This window comes from Lycorma delicatula, chromosome 6, assembly GCF_047948215.1.
Source record: "Lycorma delicatula isolate Av1 chromosome 6, ASM4794821v1, whole genome shotgun sequence".
Classification (NCBI taxonomy): Eukaryota; Metazoa; Arthropoda; class Insecta; order Hemiptera; family Fulgoridae; genus Lycorma; species Lycorma delicatula.
In genome coordinates this window covers 38,697,881-38,715,021 of record NC_134460.1, presented here as the reverse complement: position 1 = coordinate 38,715,021, position 17,141 = coordinate 38,697,881, and the positions used below count along the sequence as shown (strand labels likewise).

The window sequence follows — 17,141 nt, the reverse complement described above, 5'->3', positions numbered from 1 at the left end:
TTTTATTTTTTTGTAAAATACATTTTTAGGGTGTAAATTAAAATAATTTTTACTGAAAGTGAAACAGGTTTAATATTTCATCATTTAGCGTTCTTTTTCATAATATTTATTTCGAGTAAATATCAAATAGCACACTTTCGTCGTAGTGCAGCCTGCTGGCGAATATTTCAAGTTAATAAATTGAAAATATAAACACTGTCTACCAAAAATAAACGAAAAATGCTTTGTAATTAAAATAAGTTCATTCTGTATATTAAAACAGGTTATGTCGTTCATATACAAATATTAAAACAGATACAGATGATGGTCACTAATGGAAATAAACAAAGCGATTGAAACAAACGGTTTTTTGTTTCATTTTTAGAATTGAATTCAACAATAACATGAAAATAAAACGTACCTCAGCAATTACATATGTAACGTTAAATATTACATATAAATACAAAACAGATAGCGTTCTCCAGGAAATATTACGTCTCGTCTACCAGTAAATTGCGTTTGATATTTCGCGAACAGTCTATATTTATCTAAAATTAATGAATTACGAAAATAAAATATTTATTTTATAATCAGATGGTGAAATCAGCGAATGAAGACATTATAATACATGAAAAATATGTGTTCCCGGTTTAATATTTGTTTTTTTTTTGTCTTCAGTCATTTGACTGGTTTGATGCAGCTCTCCAAGATTCCCTATCTAGTGTTAGTGGTCGTTTCATTTCAGTATACCCTCTACATCCTACATCCCTAACAATTTGTTTTACATATTCGAAACGTGGCCTGCCTACACAATTTTTTCCTTCTACCTGTCCTTCCAATATCAAAGCGACTATTCCAGGATGCCTTAGGATGTGGCCTTTAAGTCTGTCTCTTCTTTTAACTATATTTTTCCAAATGCTTCTTTCTTCATCTATTTGCCGCAATACCTCTTCATTTGTCACTTTATCCACCCATCTGATTTTTAACATTCTCCTATAGCACCACATTTCAAAAGCTTCTAATCTTTTCTTCTCAGATACTCCGATCGTCCAAGTTTCACTTCCATATAAAGCGACACTCCAAATATACACTTTCAAAAATTTTTTCCTGACATTTAAAATAATTTTTGATATAAACAAATTATATTTCTTACTGAAGGCTCGTTTCGCTTGTGCTATTCGGCAATTTATATCGCTCCTGTTTCGTCCATCTTTAGTAATTCTACTTCCCAAATAACAAAATTCTTCTACCTCCATAATCTTTTCTCCTCCTATTTTCACATTCAGTGGTCCATCTTTGTTATTTCTACTACATTTCATTACTTTCGTTTTGTTCTTGTTTATTTTCATGCGATAGTTCTTGCGTAGGACTTCATCTATGCCGTTCATTGTTTCTTCTAAATCCTTTTTACTCTCGGCTAGAATTACTACATCATCAGCAAATCGTAGCATATTTGTTGCTTTTAATTAATGAGGTTATCTAGATAAATTTAACTAAAAAAATTATCTTTAAATTTCACTAAAATTTACGTTAAAAATATTATTCAGATCAATCCAGCAGTTCCTTAGTTTTAACCGGACATCAATATAAAGATACATCAATCACTTGTTAAGCTATATTTGGTTTTAAAAACTATAAATCTTAATGATTTCAGGGCTTCATAGTTCATGAAAGTAATTTAAATTTGGAATCATAAAATTTGATAAGATAGCTAAAGGTTGTATTCAAGAGATTCATATATTAAATTTTTGAAAAAAAATCGTTAAAAAATTCGGTTGAGAGAGTGGGGAGATATTTAAAGGGCTTCATAAAAAATTCTATCGTGCATTTTTTTAGTTTATAAAAGAATATACCTTCTGAAGTATAAATTGGATAAGATTAAGTTGAAAAAAAGTCATAATAGCAGTTCAAACTTTTGATTATTATAATTTTTTTTAAAACATTTTACTTTTTGATCTCATTGTTTTGACTGTATTCATTTCGTGAATATATTATGAGTTATGAGGGTGTTCATAGTTTTATACATTTGTAACAAAGGCGCATATTTTTAAGGTATGCACTAGTTTTTAATATAATAACCCAAAAAACTGTTATTTTAGATTCTTTAAATTACATTTTGTATACATTTTTTTTATTAAATATAGGGAATTTAAACTAACTTTTATACCATTTCTCTGCTTAAAAAAAAACACTTTTCTGACCGAATAACATCTATACATTTTAGTTGGCTGGAAAAGTTAATATGTAACAATTTTGTTCAGTAAAAAAGTCTAAAATAAACCATTTCAACCCTCACTTTAATTGTAAGTTCTGATATTGGATTCATGCTTTTCATAAGACAAGACTCATCTTTTTGGGGATGACAAGTGTCTTATATCACGTTGCCCATAACTGTTTCGTTGTACAAATCATCTAACATAATATAAATATCATTCCATAACTTTTATACATTATTTTTTATTTTATAAGAAATGACTAAATCGTTATGTATATTAGAGAATAACGGTCGAGTAAGTATGAATACGTTACTTGGTATAATTATAATACAGATCTGTCATAAATCACACAGCTCAATCCGAAAAATCACATAAAAATTCTCAGAAATGATTAACATCGATGATAGATTTACGAGGAAAAGTAAGGATAGCATTAGTTACCCACTGACTTTTCCATTGAGCCAAGCGTACGGTTGTAATCAGTATGCCAAGCCCACCAAAATGATATTCAAGTCTATAAACGACACCTTTACCTCTGTTTATCAGAGGTTCTAACTTTATTATGATAATCATTACTCTCAAATAAGCTACTCCAACTGAAGCCTATTGTATCTTAGGTGCTTTAGATATAACACAGCCGCAAGAATGACTGAGAGAGAGAGAGAGAGAGAGAGAGAAGAGAGAGAGAGAGAGAGAGAGAGAGAGAGAGAGAGAGAGAGAGAGAGAGAGAGAGAGAGAGAGAGAGAGAGCGCTAATGATTGAGATAGACCTGAATCTATTTATTTTTTGAAAAGAAAAATGCATTATGTAAATTACTTCAACTCAGCATAGAAAGAGATACACAGGAAATAAGTTCGTAAGGGAATTAATTATTAAAATATATCACTGTTGTTAAATTTTAAGCTATACGTTCTTTAAACACCGGAGGAATTCCATAACATTGTTTCTCGCTTTTATACAAACTAATTTGGGATTTGTAAAACAAGTTTTTTTGTAATAATTTTTATAATTACTCTTTAACGATTATATCGGATGATTCAAAGAGTACTTCACAACTTTAAAAGTATATAAAAAATTTATTGAGGTAACTTACATATTCGGTTGACATCTCATTTCATAGAAAAACACAAGTTTGCCATCCAACATTCACTTTTGTTCGATATGACTTCTTTTTGTAATGCGACATACATCCCACCTAAAGTTGATTTCATTCCAGACTGCAGCCAGCAAGTCGGGCGTTACCTCTGCATCTGCGACGTTAATTCGAAGACATAGTTCAACAAGATCAGCAGGCAAACGTGATATGTAAACCTTAATGAAATCCCACAAAAAGAATTTAGCGGGGTGAAATCTGTGGAGAGAGGTGGCTATGTAATTGAACGTTCACGACCAATCCACTTATATATCTATTAATTTAATCCATTGTTATATGCTTTTAAAGCTGTGAATCCTTTTTGAATTACCCGCTATTTTAATCTTTCTAGTTCGATTACCCGGAAAATAGAAGGAAATATTTACAGTAGGCAAATTTACAGTTTAAAAATTAATTAATAAGAGCTTTCACTTTTACATAGATAAGTTATAATTTATTTCAATATAATTACATAAAGATCAAACCAAATGTTTGTTTACATCGATTTTCAGCAAAGAATTACATAATGCCAGTATTAAGATTGCATGTAAAAATGAAAGTGTTTGAATGCCAACTTGTGTTTGGAAGTTTTGAGGCGACTGATACAATTAACTTTAATGTAACATTCAAAAATAAAAATAATAATAATAAATAAATAATAATATCGTACTTAAACTTTGAATGTTAATTAAAATTTGTATTATCATGCGTTATTTATAATAATTTCAACTAAAATTTTATATACCAGACATAAAAAGGATTTTACAACTGTGACAGTTTCACTTCTCTAGGATGAATGTACGTATAAAACTATCTTAAAGAGGAAGAGAGCAGAATTCAGTTAAAAAGAAAGGTTTTAGAATAGAATCAGTATATTTAGGTTAGGTTCGGGTAATGTAACGTAAGGTTAGGTTATATAATGCATGTAAATAATGAAGAAATCCCTGGCCTACATATCTTTAATTACTTTGTTAATCTAATGTTTTACTCATTCTGAACTGAAAACTCGACAGCAGTACTGTAATATACTCCAGTTACTGTTCTGTTAAATATGCATGTACTTTATTTTATATTTATGTGCAAAAGTTGGAAACCTTCCAATTTTTAGTTCAAATTAAAAAGTATGTGTGCACATAAAATCGTGTGTGTGTGTGTGTGTGTTTGTGTGCACAACCATACGCACGATTTTTCTTAATTAAGATTTGACTTTTATGTTAAGATGGATAACGGGTAAAACTTTTATTTTGTAATATTTTTGATATTATCATGTTATAGTATAGTATGAGTATTCAAGGAAAATTATGTTAGTATAATTTTTAATGTATGTTACCTTACGTGTAGATATGTATAAAACAACCCACCGGGTAGATCCTAGTGGTGAACGAGTCTTCGAATATAACTGATTTAGAAGTCGAGAGTTCCAGCGTTCAAGTCCTAGTAAAAACAGTTACTTTTATACGGATTTGAATACTAGTTCGTGGATACTGGTGTTCTTTGGTGGTTGGGTTTCAATTAACCACTCACACATCTCAGAAATGGTCGACCTGAGACTGTACAAGACTACACTTCATTTACACTCATACATATCATCTTCTAAAGTAATATCTAACGGTAATTCTCTGAGGCTAAACAGGAAAAAGGGGGTATGTATACAACAAATGTTAATAAAGTTTGAGAACCCTTCGAATATTTTTCAACAGTTAATCAGAAAAATTTAGCAAATGCTTTTACCTTAAAACATGAGACCACCATTTTGACATGAGACCACCAAATCTTAAGTCCCTCAATGGTCCACCACACAGGGAGAGGTCAACTGAAATATTTTAAATTGAAAAGGTAAGATTGTAACAAATCATTTTAAAGGATATTGAAAAAAAATTAAAGTAAAAAAAACACGTCGGGTTAGGTCAACTCTAACCAAAATTGAGCTACGAATAATTAAATTTTTTTCACAACTAGTTTCAAAAGCGATCTGCAGTACCTAATAAATAATTGATCTTCAGTGAAAAAGAACAAAAAAAAAATCAATGTTCCTCCCTCTAAACAATTTATTTTTCGGATTAGGATATATATATTTCGGAGTAGGTCATTTTTGAAAGTAGCTGTAAAAAATAGTTAATGACCACATTTTTCATAGGGTCAATTTTTCAAGGTTGTCGCAGTCCGTTGTTTTCTGCATCAACTTCTTTGTTTTTGAATGTCCTTATATCATAATCCTACTCTTTCCACTTAATGTTTTTAAGTTGTTCCCCATAGGGATGTTTAGGGTCTCAAGCATGGAGGCTTCATACTAAAATATTTTTTAATATGTCACAGTAATCTAAAATATTTTGTAGTACTGTTTCGAGGTAGGAGAATTTGCTAAATCTAATTTATCTATGTTTAGTAGTTGAAAAGTTATTTAAGGATTCCCATATTCTGTTCACACTACAACGATATAATGTAAAATATTGCATTACAATTTATTAAATTAGAAAATATTTTATAAAAAAGCCAGAAATCGTAACCTAAATAAATTTTAATTCAAAAATATTATAATAAATTTTGATTTGATCTGATAATAGAGAGAGAGAGAGAGAGAGAGAGAGAGAGAGAGAGAGAGAGAGAGAGAGAGAGAGAGAGAGAGAGAGAGTGAGATATATATATATATATATATATATAGAGAGAGAGAGAGAGAGAGATGCTAATAATAAAACAGATCATTACTAATACCTCTAATGTTTCACAACAATAATTATAATGTCTACTATGTTTCATAACTTCATAGTCGTACATTGTACCGGGTGACCGAAAACTCATCTTGACCGTAATCAATTACTTGTAAGACAAAAAAGTTGTTGGATAATTTCCAAATAATTTCTATTGATTGGCGAATTTTGTCTATGAGTATAACAATTTTGGTGTAGGTATTACCTTACAATTTGATGCTTGCTGCCCGATCAATTATTCTAAAAACGCTATGTATCAACCATACTAAATAAATGCCCTCTACCAGGTTTCACAAAACAGAATCCACTTTTTTTTACAGTGATAAGAAACGTATTATAATACATAAAAAGAAAAAATTACCAACATCCAATTCAATAAAATAAGAGGTGCAGGACTATACTATATTCCATTCTAATCCTTTATAGTGAAACTTCAACTATACGATTTAATAAAGAAAGAAAATGACAAATTAAAAATTCCCTTTCGGCATGCCGGAAGGCGGTGGTAGATTTCACCGGTCCTAAGTAGATGGTAAAAAAAGATTTCCACCTTAAAGTTAAAAAAAAAACTTCAAATCTACTCAATATGACAATAGTTGCATGTGAAAAAAGTTTCACATGTCTAGTATAAAATTTAGTTTATTAAACTTGTGATTCATCAATGAATCGGCATAATAAGATAAAAATAAATGGTCGACCATTCCTTAGATGTGTGATTGATTGAAAAACAACCACACAAAAACACCTGTATCCACGATTTAGTATTCAAATCCGTATTAAAGTAACTCCCTTTACTATGATTTTAACCTTTTTACTCTCGACTTCGAAATCAGTTGATTTGAGTATTGAAATTGGTATTAGCCTACACACAAACACAAGCACACGCTACGAACACAATCTTCAGAAGTTAATAACAAATTGTTTTTTTTATTTTTACCGAATTTCTAAATTTCTAAGTTCTGAACCGATTTTGATGAATTTTAAATGAACCAACAGGAAAAAAATTAATTTAAAAACCCGGTTTAAATATAATTAGCCTTACATAATTATGCATGATCATCGCCAAGTATATAAACATAGATATGAATCGAATTGAGAACCTTCTTTATTGAAGTCGGTTAAAAGTTATGAATCTTTATTCATACCGAGGTCACGTCATGTATACTTTACAAAAAACAAACGTGGAAAAAAGATTGAATAGTCATGTTACTTACTCTTTAATAATATATGAAAATAAAATGATATGATTAACCCGTTATGTTAATAATGATATGATTAATTTTAATAATTATGAATTTTTACTAGGAATGAATGAAATAAATAAAATAAACTTTTTACTTTAATCATTACATAATACTACATTAAATACATCACATCAGGAAAGGGTAGGTGTATCCCTCGATAAAAAAAAAAACAGGAACTACCTCAGCTCTATTTGTCAGGAAGGATCAAAGAAAATAGTGGAAAAACTTTGATCGAAGCAGTATCATAAAGTACACTGTTAATTATAAAATTAAGTCCATATTAATTATTTAACTTATAAACACTTGAAATAATGCTATAGTAAAAATACATGAAGGTAGTACAAATAAAAAAAAAAAAAACTACAAAATAATACAAAATTCAAAAGCTTTATGAAAATGATGGGATCACGCATTATCTACACGTTGAATGGAGAAAATTTAGGTTTTTCAAGACTTTAATTAGTATTTTTTTGAAAAATAATTGTCTTTGAGGAATTTCAGAGGATGAACCCATATCATTTAAAAATTAATTAATCATTTATTATTTTCTTAAATTAATAATATATAAATTTATTTTATCTTATTTTCAAAATAGTCTGCTAAAATATATATTTTATTTTTATTTCCTAACGTGTACGTTACATACAATCTGTATAATAAGTAAAAAACAAGCAACCCCCTCACGGCCCAATGAGGTAAAGATGATATACTCGTATGTGTATAACATGTAAATGAGGTGTAGTTTTGTACAGACTCAGGCCGACCATTCCTGAGACGTGTGGTTAATTGAACCGCAACTAATAATCCACCACCATATAACAGGTATCACCTCATAATAGGTATCCACTACCTAGCATTCAAATCCGTATAAAACAACCGACATTTACTAAAATTTCAACTTCAGAAAATCAAATGTTAAAATAATTTGCGACGAAGAGTTTAACCGTCATATGATATATATATGTATATATATATACGTATAAATACTTTTTTTTTGTTGGAGCAAAGAGAATATTCCAATACACTGATATGAAAACAGCAATTTCTTCGAGGTCTTATCTGTTATTCTTCCCTTCTTCACATAGATATTATCAAAAAACTTAAGAATATTAATTATTGTAACCATTATTAAATCACGATCATATCCGGTAATAAATCTTTATTTACAGCCAGCCTCAAAGAAGCAAGGCATAAAGTTAAAAATATTACGTAGGTGAGAAAATTGACATATATAGGTTCATAATCGCAAACGTATGCGGGAACCGCATCACGGCACCCATTGGAGCCCCAGGGTCATCATCTACCAAGTTCGGAGGTTATATACTTCCTCATCAATGCGCACAAGTCTAAAATCACGATTTCTGAATTGGCAGGAAGAGACGATGTTGAACGCCAATAGTCTTGAGCGACCTGTGAAGCGAGTGCGAATCTCCTCTAGTGCGCCGATGATGATGATGATATTATAACCTGTTCCAGGGTCAAGACTTCCTTAACCTGTTTCGCCAAATCCCTGTACTTTGATAGTTTCTCGGCATGTTTCTTCTGGATGTTGGAGGCTAGTGGTATCGTCACATCAATGATCTAGGTGATGTTTTCCTATTTTGGTTACAATATCTGGAGGATTGTGAGCCACTGGCTTATCCGTGAGAACTGTACGATGGTAATATAGCTCTTATAACGTTCATTCAAACACGAGCAGAGGGGCATACCTGTAATAAGAGATGAACATATCAAGAAGTTTCAGGTCAAAGGTCAGCCTTTAGTGGAGGGTGCGAGCCACGTTATTGTGGCGGGACGTGTACTCTTTCGGGGCTAGGATCTGGAAGCCGTCATTCACAGGTTCTACGGACTCACTCGTACTCCCACACAACTGGCAGTTGTTCACGAGTACGGTATGTTCCTTAATTATGTGCCTCCGGTAATTGAGCGTGGTCATTGCCGAATCCTGAATAGCGAACACAAATCCCTCTGTTTCAGCAAACAATTTGGCGTCTTTCAGCCATGCAAAGGAGGCAGCGTAGTCAATCTTTTCGTTTAGCATGCAGGCGGCAAGCCTCCAGTGAAATCCACTCGCTTGCCTCTAAAATTAAAATTAATGCCTCTAAAATTATTGCCTCTAAAATTAATTATTATTATTGTGATATAACTTTGCAATTTTTGTGAATATTTAAAAATATTCGCAAATTTATGAAAAACGTTTCTTTAAATAAAACGTAAACGTCATACTATTGTTTTGCTTGTGCAAAATAACTTATTAGCATTTACATTTGTTTACTCATTATTATTAACTTGTATATTTTATTTTTTTTTATAATTTGTTATTAAAACATTGCTATCCATGGGAGATTCTAAGTTATACTGATGGTTCGCTTTAAGAATTTGATAACATCCTGTCTCCGTGGCGCGAGTAGTAGCGTCTCGATCTTTCATCCGGAGGTCCCGGGTTCGAATCCCGGTCAGACATGACATATTCACACGCTAAAAAATTGCCATTTCATCTCAACCTCTAAAGCAATATTTAACGGTGGTCTCTGAGGCAAAAAGAGAAAAAAAAATATTTAAAAATTTATTAAAATTATTTAATAGAAAAAGTACCTAAATGAAGTAAATTTTATTTTCTTCTATCCAAACAGTTGAAGGAAAAAAAATTTCGTCACTTACCACTTAAAATATAAAACTGATTAAAATAATAAACTTTAAACCAGCCCAGTTAATATCTTAAGTGGTTTTACAATTTTGTTAGGTTTTAGATTCCTGTAAATAATTATTCTTTTATCTTTGCAAATGTACCTGTAGGTTTTTTAAATTTTATCTTTAGATTTTTTTTATAAATGCACGCATTGATCCTAAGTCGATTTGTAATAATAGCATACAATTATTATTTACTGAAATCTGTTCTATTCTTGAAACGTAACAAATTTTTGTATTCTCATCTCTTCTAACTCAGCTTAAAAAAAATCTGATTTTGACACCACATGATGAATAAGCGTTCCCTTGTACGCCTATTAAATTAAATTATTTAGGTGTTGTTTTATTAATTTCTTCAGGCATTATTTTACAGGCTTATTTTGTGTAAGCTGATTTTCAAAGCATTTCCTCAGACATTGTTTGCATGGCATTTCTCCCGCCACCAGCCCATTCGGTCGCCCTAAAACATAAGACCGAATGTCTGTGCCACAAAAGGCTACTGAGCTACGAAACAATTTAGCGACCAGTGTCCTAAATAGCTCCTAGAGCTTACGTAACAGCGTGAGCTGACTAAGCGCGGTGCCATACACTACCGGCTTACGTGACCCAACCGCTCACTTGACATATATTTACTAAAATGGGTAGGCACACCCCGTTAAGTACTAAAAATATATATGACATCCATAAATTAAAATTTAGTTTGTCTAGACAGCAATTTGCTGCCACGCCTAGGTAGCTGAATGCCAGCAAGTACCTGTCCACCATATTAAAGCGCTTGGAGCCTTATTGGCTGATGGTCAGCTACACATTTCTAGGTTAGCTTCCGATAGCAGTGCGGTAGGAGTCTTCCCTTAGGTAAACTACTGATGTCGGTTGAACATAGCAACTGCATCATGAAACTCCCACACGGTCCGAAAATGCGGCTCTCGTCCCATTGACTCGCCGCTTGTGAGTGGTCAATTTTCCCCTTGACCTCTAAGTTCCAGGGTGGACCGGTCTCTGCCCCCCCCCGCAAGAGCAGGGCAGTCAAACATCAGGTGTTCATTTGACTGGACCTCCCCGTAGACGCACAGCTCATCAGCTACGAGGCGGAACCGAAACAGATATTGGTTCAAATTAACATGATTGGTGAGCACGTGGGCACCCGTTGCTCTTAAAAACGAACTCGAGGCATACAATCCCAGCAGATCCCGTATAAACTTGTACAGGGATCTTCCCTTAGTCGTGGTGTCCCATTACAGCTGCCATGCTTCCAACGTGAGGCTCTGCAGCCTCTTTCACAAGCGAGCAACTTAACGAAATTTAGATCCGGTGCATTGTGATCAATGTTCCACTCCGGTACTGGCCCGGCTCGAAACGGCGTCCCAAATACCTCCGCCTCCCTATCTCTTCGCAATTTCCACATGGCCGCCCGAACTTTCACCACTAAATCGATTGGGAGAGCCTTTCCCAAAACGGTGGTAGCCTGGTAGGATGTTGTTTTAAAAACACCAATGCATACAATTAAGGCTCTGCGCTGGGCATTCCTTAAATTTTGAACAAATGTTCTATTCATATATCCAACCTACGCGGCCGAACGGACGCCGCATTAATGGTCATGCTTTCGAAGACACCTCGGTATACCATGTACATTTGACAGTCCGACAACTCATAGTCTTTCCGAAAAATCCTCCTAAATTTCTGCATCACTGAGACGGCGTCCACCGCTATTTGCCTAATGTGGTTGCTAAACGGCAAATTTTCATCAAACAAAACACATAGATACTTATTCTAACTCAGTTGATTACATAGCTTTTATATTTAATATGTGGGTTATGACTGTACGATAATTTGTCTACACCCTTGAGAAGCATAAACTTCGTCTTGGGCACAAAAAGTTTTAAATTTTGAATATCCATCCATCCCTTTGCGGTCCGGGACAAGGCGCCCGGTCTTTGTGGTCGTGAATTACCACGAACTAAAAGGGGACAGTCATCGGCGAAAGCCTGGGCCCTGATCCCTTTTGGAAATGTCAATTCCAGAAACCCATCAAATACCAGGTTCCACAGCAGGGGACAGAGAACGGAACCCTGCGGGCTTCCTATGGTACCGGAATTTTCCACAGCTAGGTACGCATCTTTTAACAGAGCCGTACGATTAGACATATAGTCACGCACTAAGGCCTGCAGGGCTACAAGAACATTGCGGCGTTCCAACTCATAGAGGACAGAACTCCAACACAAGGAAGGAAATTCCTCAGTCTTGAAAAATCCCTACGCTGAGGGATAAATCCCACAACGTGACAACAATGAACACAAGGTTTATTACCAAGTGGTAAAAGTAAACTAAGCATTGTTGCAGGTGTTCACCATCAATCAAAATTATCACAGGGAAAATATTAAACTCAGCATTGTTGCATGTACTGACTGGTACAGTCTACCTCAAAATAAATTTTACCGTAACAGAGGTTTCATGGTAACTATAAATTACTTGTACTTTCTGAATGGTTTAGAATTTATTTTTAAAGTCTACAATTTCGAGACACCCCATGGGACTGAGTAACACACCAGTGTGTCGTGACACACTGGTTGACTAATCACTGCTCTAACGGACTTTGGTTCTAACATAGAGATTTAAAACAAGTGTTGGTCTGTTTTCTTCCAGGTTACCTGACGACCCAGATCACTAGTCTATCATCCGTGCAACTCATCTCAATATTTTTCAACCTAGACAATTGGTGCAACTCTATTTCGTTTTTATCCACTGATATCTACTATAGATACCTTATTAAAAATATTTCTGTATTTTCATTTAATAAATTTCAGCACTGTTAGTCTAAGTGTGGGTCACCACAATAAACTGGAGGAGATTAGAATCATTAATGCATTAAACAAAATTATTGTAATATTTAATGATAGTAACATTTAATAATTATTTATGTGTATTTAATGAATGATTTTTAAGGAAAGATGATGAAATATTAGTCTTAAGTCAAACAAGATAGCTTATGTTATTCCATGTTTATTTTGTTTTTTTAAGATGGATAACGAACAACAACCAGTTTTCTTGTTTTTTACTTATTTAGCATTTTTTATTATTTTTTTAGCAGAACTGAGGGCAATCTACAGAAAAATATTGATTATTTCCCAAAATGTTACGTTAAATGTATAATGATGGGTAAATGGAAATGTATTAAATTCCTATTCTCTTTAATATTTACGAAGAACTGATTAATTGAAATATATTAAAAAAACAAAAAAACGGTAAATCAATAAAAATTGAGTAATTCAAAAAAAGTTGGTAATTCAATAAAAATATTATTTACACGCTTACCCTTCGTCGTGCAAGTTGTTCATCCATTTTATGTCTACATCCGACAAGACATTCCCACAATCCAGGACCAGCCCTTCTTGGTGTGAAGTCTTCTTCTGTAAACTCATAAAGATCTAAAGGATGGCGCGATCCGTCGGGGGAAGAAAGCAGCGCCGTTGCTGAAAGTTGGTGTGATACTCCTCCCCTATTAAAAAGAAAAAAGAAAAAATATTAACTGTAATTTTTTATGTAAAATATACATTAATTTCTGTAATAAGAAACTTTTAAGAGTTCAACATTTTATTTTAACAGTTATATAGTAGAACCGGGAAAAAGTTTCTACAATTACAGTATAGTTACATAATATATTATATAAGCGAAACTATGGTTCAAATTTTGTATGTCAAAATTTTTGTAGATCTTGACGTTCCTTACTATCTCCTAACAAAAAACAAAAATACAATTTTAGTATTGAAAAATTCCGGAAAGATATTCTTGAAATACGTATATATATGTTGACCTGTCGTTTTGGTTGATATGTCCAAACTGGATGGACCGATTTAGATGCTATTTTGTAAGATTTTTGCTTCGTATAAGGAGCAATGATGCTATTTCATTTTGGTCACAATCGCTCAAGAAGGTTATTATCCGTATGGTATCGTATCTTAAAATTTTATCCAAAGGGTAGGTAAATGTATTCACATAATTTAATAACTGTTTCATAGTTTTTACCACTGTTAGAAAGATACATTCTGAAACCCTCATAATAGTGTGGGGCAAAAAATCTTTTTCTATTTGTTTCTTTCTGGACTGAAATATACATTCTTGTACTAATCAGATGTTTCCATTACATTAGTACGTTACTTTGTTTATTACTTAGGCAATTTAATTCAGGGGTGGGGATAAAAAATCTAACTTTTTTTTACTTTGTTCATTAGTTATCGTTTTGTTTGATATTTTCAGCCTAGATTACCCGATTTTTATAAAATCTTTATACTATGACTAATGAATACGGGTCATTGGTGTTATTTAACATTGCTTACTTCGGTCAAGGGAATTGGAAGATATGGTAACTCGTATTTCAACATTTTACTCAAAGTAGAACACTTTTAAAAAATAGTTGTTTACTTGCATATTTACATACTTTAATGTTTCATTTAATTTCTCTCATTTTAGGAGTTTGTAATGGGCGTAGCCCAGAGTAGCTAACGTTTTGCTGGCTTTGTTTTAATTTAAACTTTTTCAATTAAAACTTTGAAATAATACATTTTTCGAACAGTATCAAAGAGGAAAAGATATTTATTGTAGTAACACTCACGCCAAGCGGACTGTGAAAGTTCTTTTATTTATTGTTAGACGTTAATCAATGAAATTTTAATAAGTTAAAATTAACTGTTCGTATTGCTAAAATAAAAATTAAATTTTTATTATTTCGATCCCAGATGACACATCTGAAAAAAAGTTTTATTATTTCAATTTCAGAATCGTTGGGTACCACCTTTAATGTAATTAGGTATAGTTATAACATAGCGCTTTAGTGATGAGAATTCGGACTATATGCAGAGATAGGATAATATAATTAATCATACAATAGTAAATTTTGTGGTCTCAGAACATTAAATTGTATTTTACGTTTAAAAGGAAAACGAGTAAATCGAATTACTGCTATCAATAACCGAGCTACGATTTTTGTTTGTAATTATATTATCTTAAAATATATTTTCACCTATTCAAAATTCTTTCTCCTCATAAGAGTAATAATAATTTTGCGTTTCATTCAAAAATGAAACAAATTATATTATCTCGATTTGTGTTAATTTTTTGTATATTAGTTTACATGTTTCTCAGGCCAAATTGTACTGGAAATAAATGTAGGAAAACAAACAGATCATAACCAGTAGTGCAAATAGATGCTAAAAAAAAAATCTACGCCTTGAGGAGGAGAGTGTCTGTAGAATTAAAGTACGAGGTTCGACTGATAAATTTTGGACATACGTGCGAAGCATGGGAATGAAAAGAGATATTGGAATGAAATAAAAAATGAATAAAAGTACAATATCTTAACTAAAAAATGCAGTATTTATTTATCAATATAATCCACGTTTGCATTGTTACACTTTTCCCAATGTGTGACAAGTTTCTGTATTCAGTCACTGAAAAATTCTGGTGGTCTTTCTGAGATCAAAGTGGCCACAGATTTCTTCACCTCATCGTCGGTGGTGTAATGATTATCTTTGAGATCACTCTTGAGATGAGGGAAGAGGTGGAAGTTGCACGGAGCCAAATCCGGCGAGTATGGCGGATGCGAAATAAGCTCTGACTTCAGCTTGCAATGAACTGTCCGTCAGCTTGCGCCGTATCTATCGTGCGCAGATTTTACAGTAACCCAATTGCTCGATAATGTGGCCTATTCGTTCTTTAGATATTCCTAACTGAAAAGCGATGCGTTGCTGGGTGATTCGCCAGTCACTTTGAAGTAAATCGTCCATATCCTTTCTATGTTTCTCTACAATCACAAAAACTGGTCGTCCGCTGCGAGGTACGTCCTCAATTGTCGCTTTACCAGCTTCACATTCGCTAAATATCAACGCCCACTTATTCACAGTTTACTCAACAGTTTTACTAACAAAAACCGCTTTTAAATTATGGAAAATATTCGTAGGATTCACCTTTTCTGCTGTTAAAAATTCGCTCTGTTCTAACCATGTTGACATATTGGCCGTACTCGACTCCATTCGAACTGCTACTGAAAACAGCCGGTAAACGGATTACAACGCATTACCGCAGTTTGTAAATGGGGATTTTACCTATCATGTGCTGCCACGCCCTACTCGATAGTACCTTTTGTCTCCGTGTAGCATGCTAGGGTGCAAAATTCATCAGTCAAGCCTCGTACTATAATATTTTTATATTATAAAAAAAATATAATTACACTCACAACAGGTAATAATTTAATTAAATAAACTAAAAACTAAAATTAAATACTTCAACTTTGTTGACTTATCTTGTCAAGTAAACAAAAAAAAGGGTACAAGTGATATTACATAGTAGAATGTGAACAGTAATGATTACTATCCACAACAGTCAGTAAATAAAGTAAGATTGGATTTGTCTGTCTTTCGTTCGATTTCAGATGAAATTTACTAGTATTTGGGTCACAACTAAGAAACAAAAGATTTCTAGACCTGTTAAAATCTAATAAATTTTGTTTTTATATATAAAAGTAAAGAAATAAAAGAAAAAAGTTTTTATAAATAAATAGTTCAGGATTTCTTATTACTTTCACTGTTATAATAATTTAAAAAAAAAAATATAGTTTTACTGGTAGGTTATCCTGAATTTTATAACTAATTTTGTATAAAAATAAATAATTTATTTATCGAAATGAAATGAACTGAAATGAAAGAAAAATGACATCTTAAAAAAAGTTTCTTAAATAAATAGTTTAATAGTCTTCTGATGCATCTGACAATCTTGTATACATTTTATAATATTTTTGTAAACTGCAGGTAACTCTAAAATGGTAAACATGAAAAACGTTACTAAACCTGTCGCTCAATCAAACAAATTACTTATTTTAAAAGTAAAAAGTTAAATTAACAGATTAGCTGATTATGAATGTCATTTTCATTTGAAAAAAAAAATCTGACGTGGACACCACATGACTGACTTTCTTGTATGCCTATTAAATTACACACATTTTTTCTGCACTTCATTTAAACTTATTTCATTTGAAAGTGAGATACAATTCTCCAATTCTTAAATAAATGGACAGTTTTACAATTGCTGAAAGCAGAGAACGTGTATAAAAATTGTGATCAGAAAAATTACATCAAACCAAAGAGCGATTAAATGATTAGCGACAAAAAACAAATAAACGAAA

The 17,141-nt window shown here is 32.5% G+C and overlaps 1 protein-coding gene across 1 annotated transcript in view; it reads right to left on the bottom strand.

Moving 5' to 3' along the window:
• The window catches only part of LOC142326534 (43 kDa receptor-associated protein of the synapse homolog), a 488,700-nt gene that overhangs the window by 56,846 nt on the left and 414,713 nt on the right, over positions 1 to 17,141 (bottom strand). Inside the window, exon 3 of the mRNA XM_075369111.1 lies at positions 13,280 to 13,463. Within this exon, the coding sequence (XP_075225226.1) occupies positions 13,280 to 13,463 (184 nt within the window). The remainder of the gene's footprint in view (positions 1 to 13,279; positions 13,464 to 17,141) is intronic.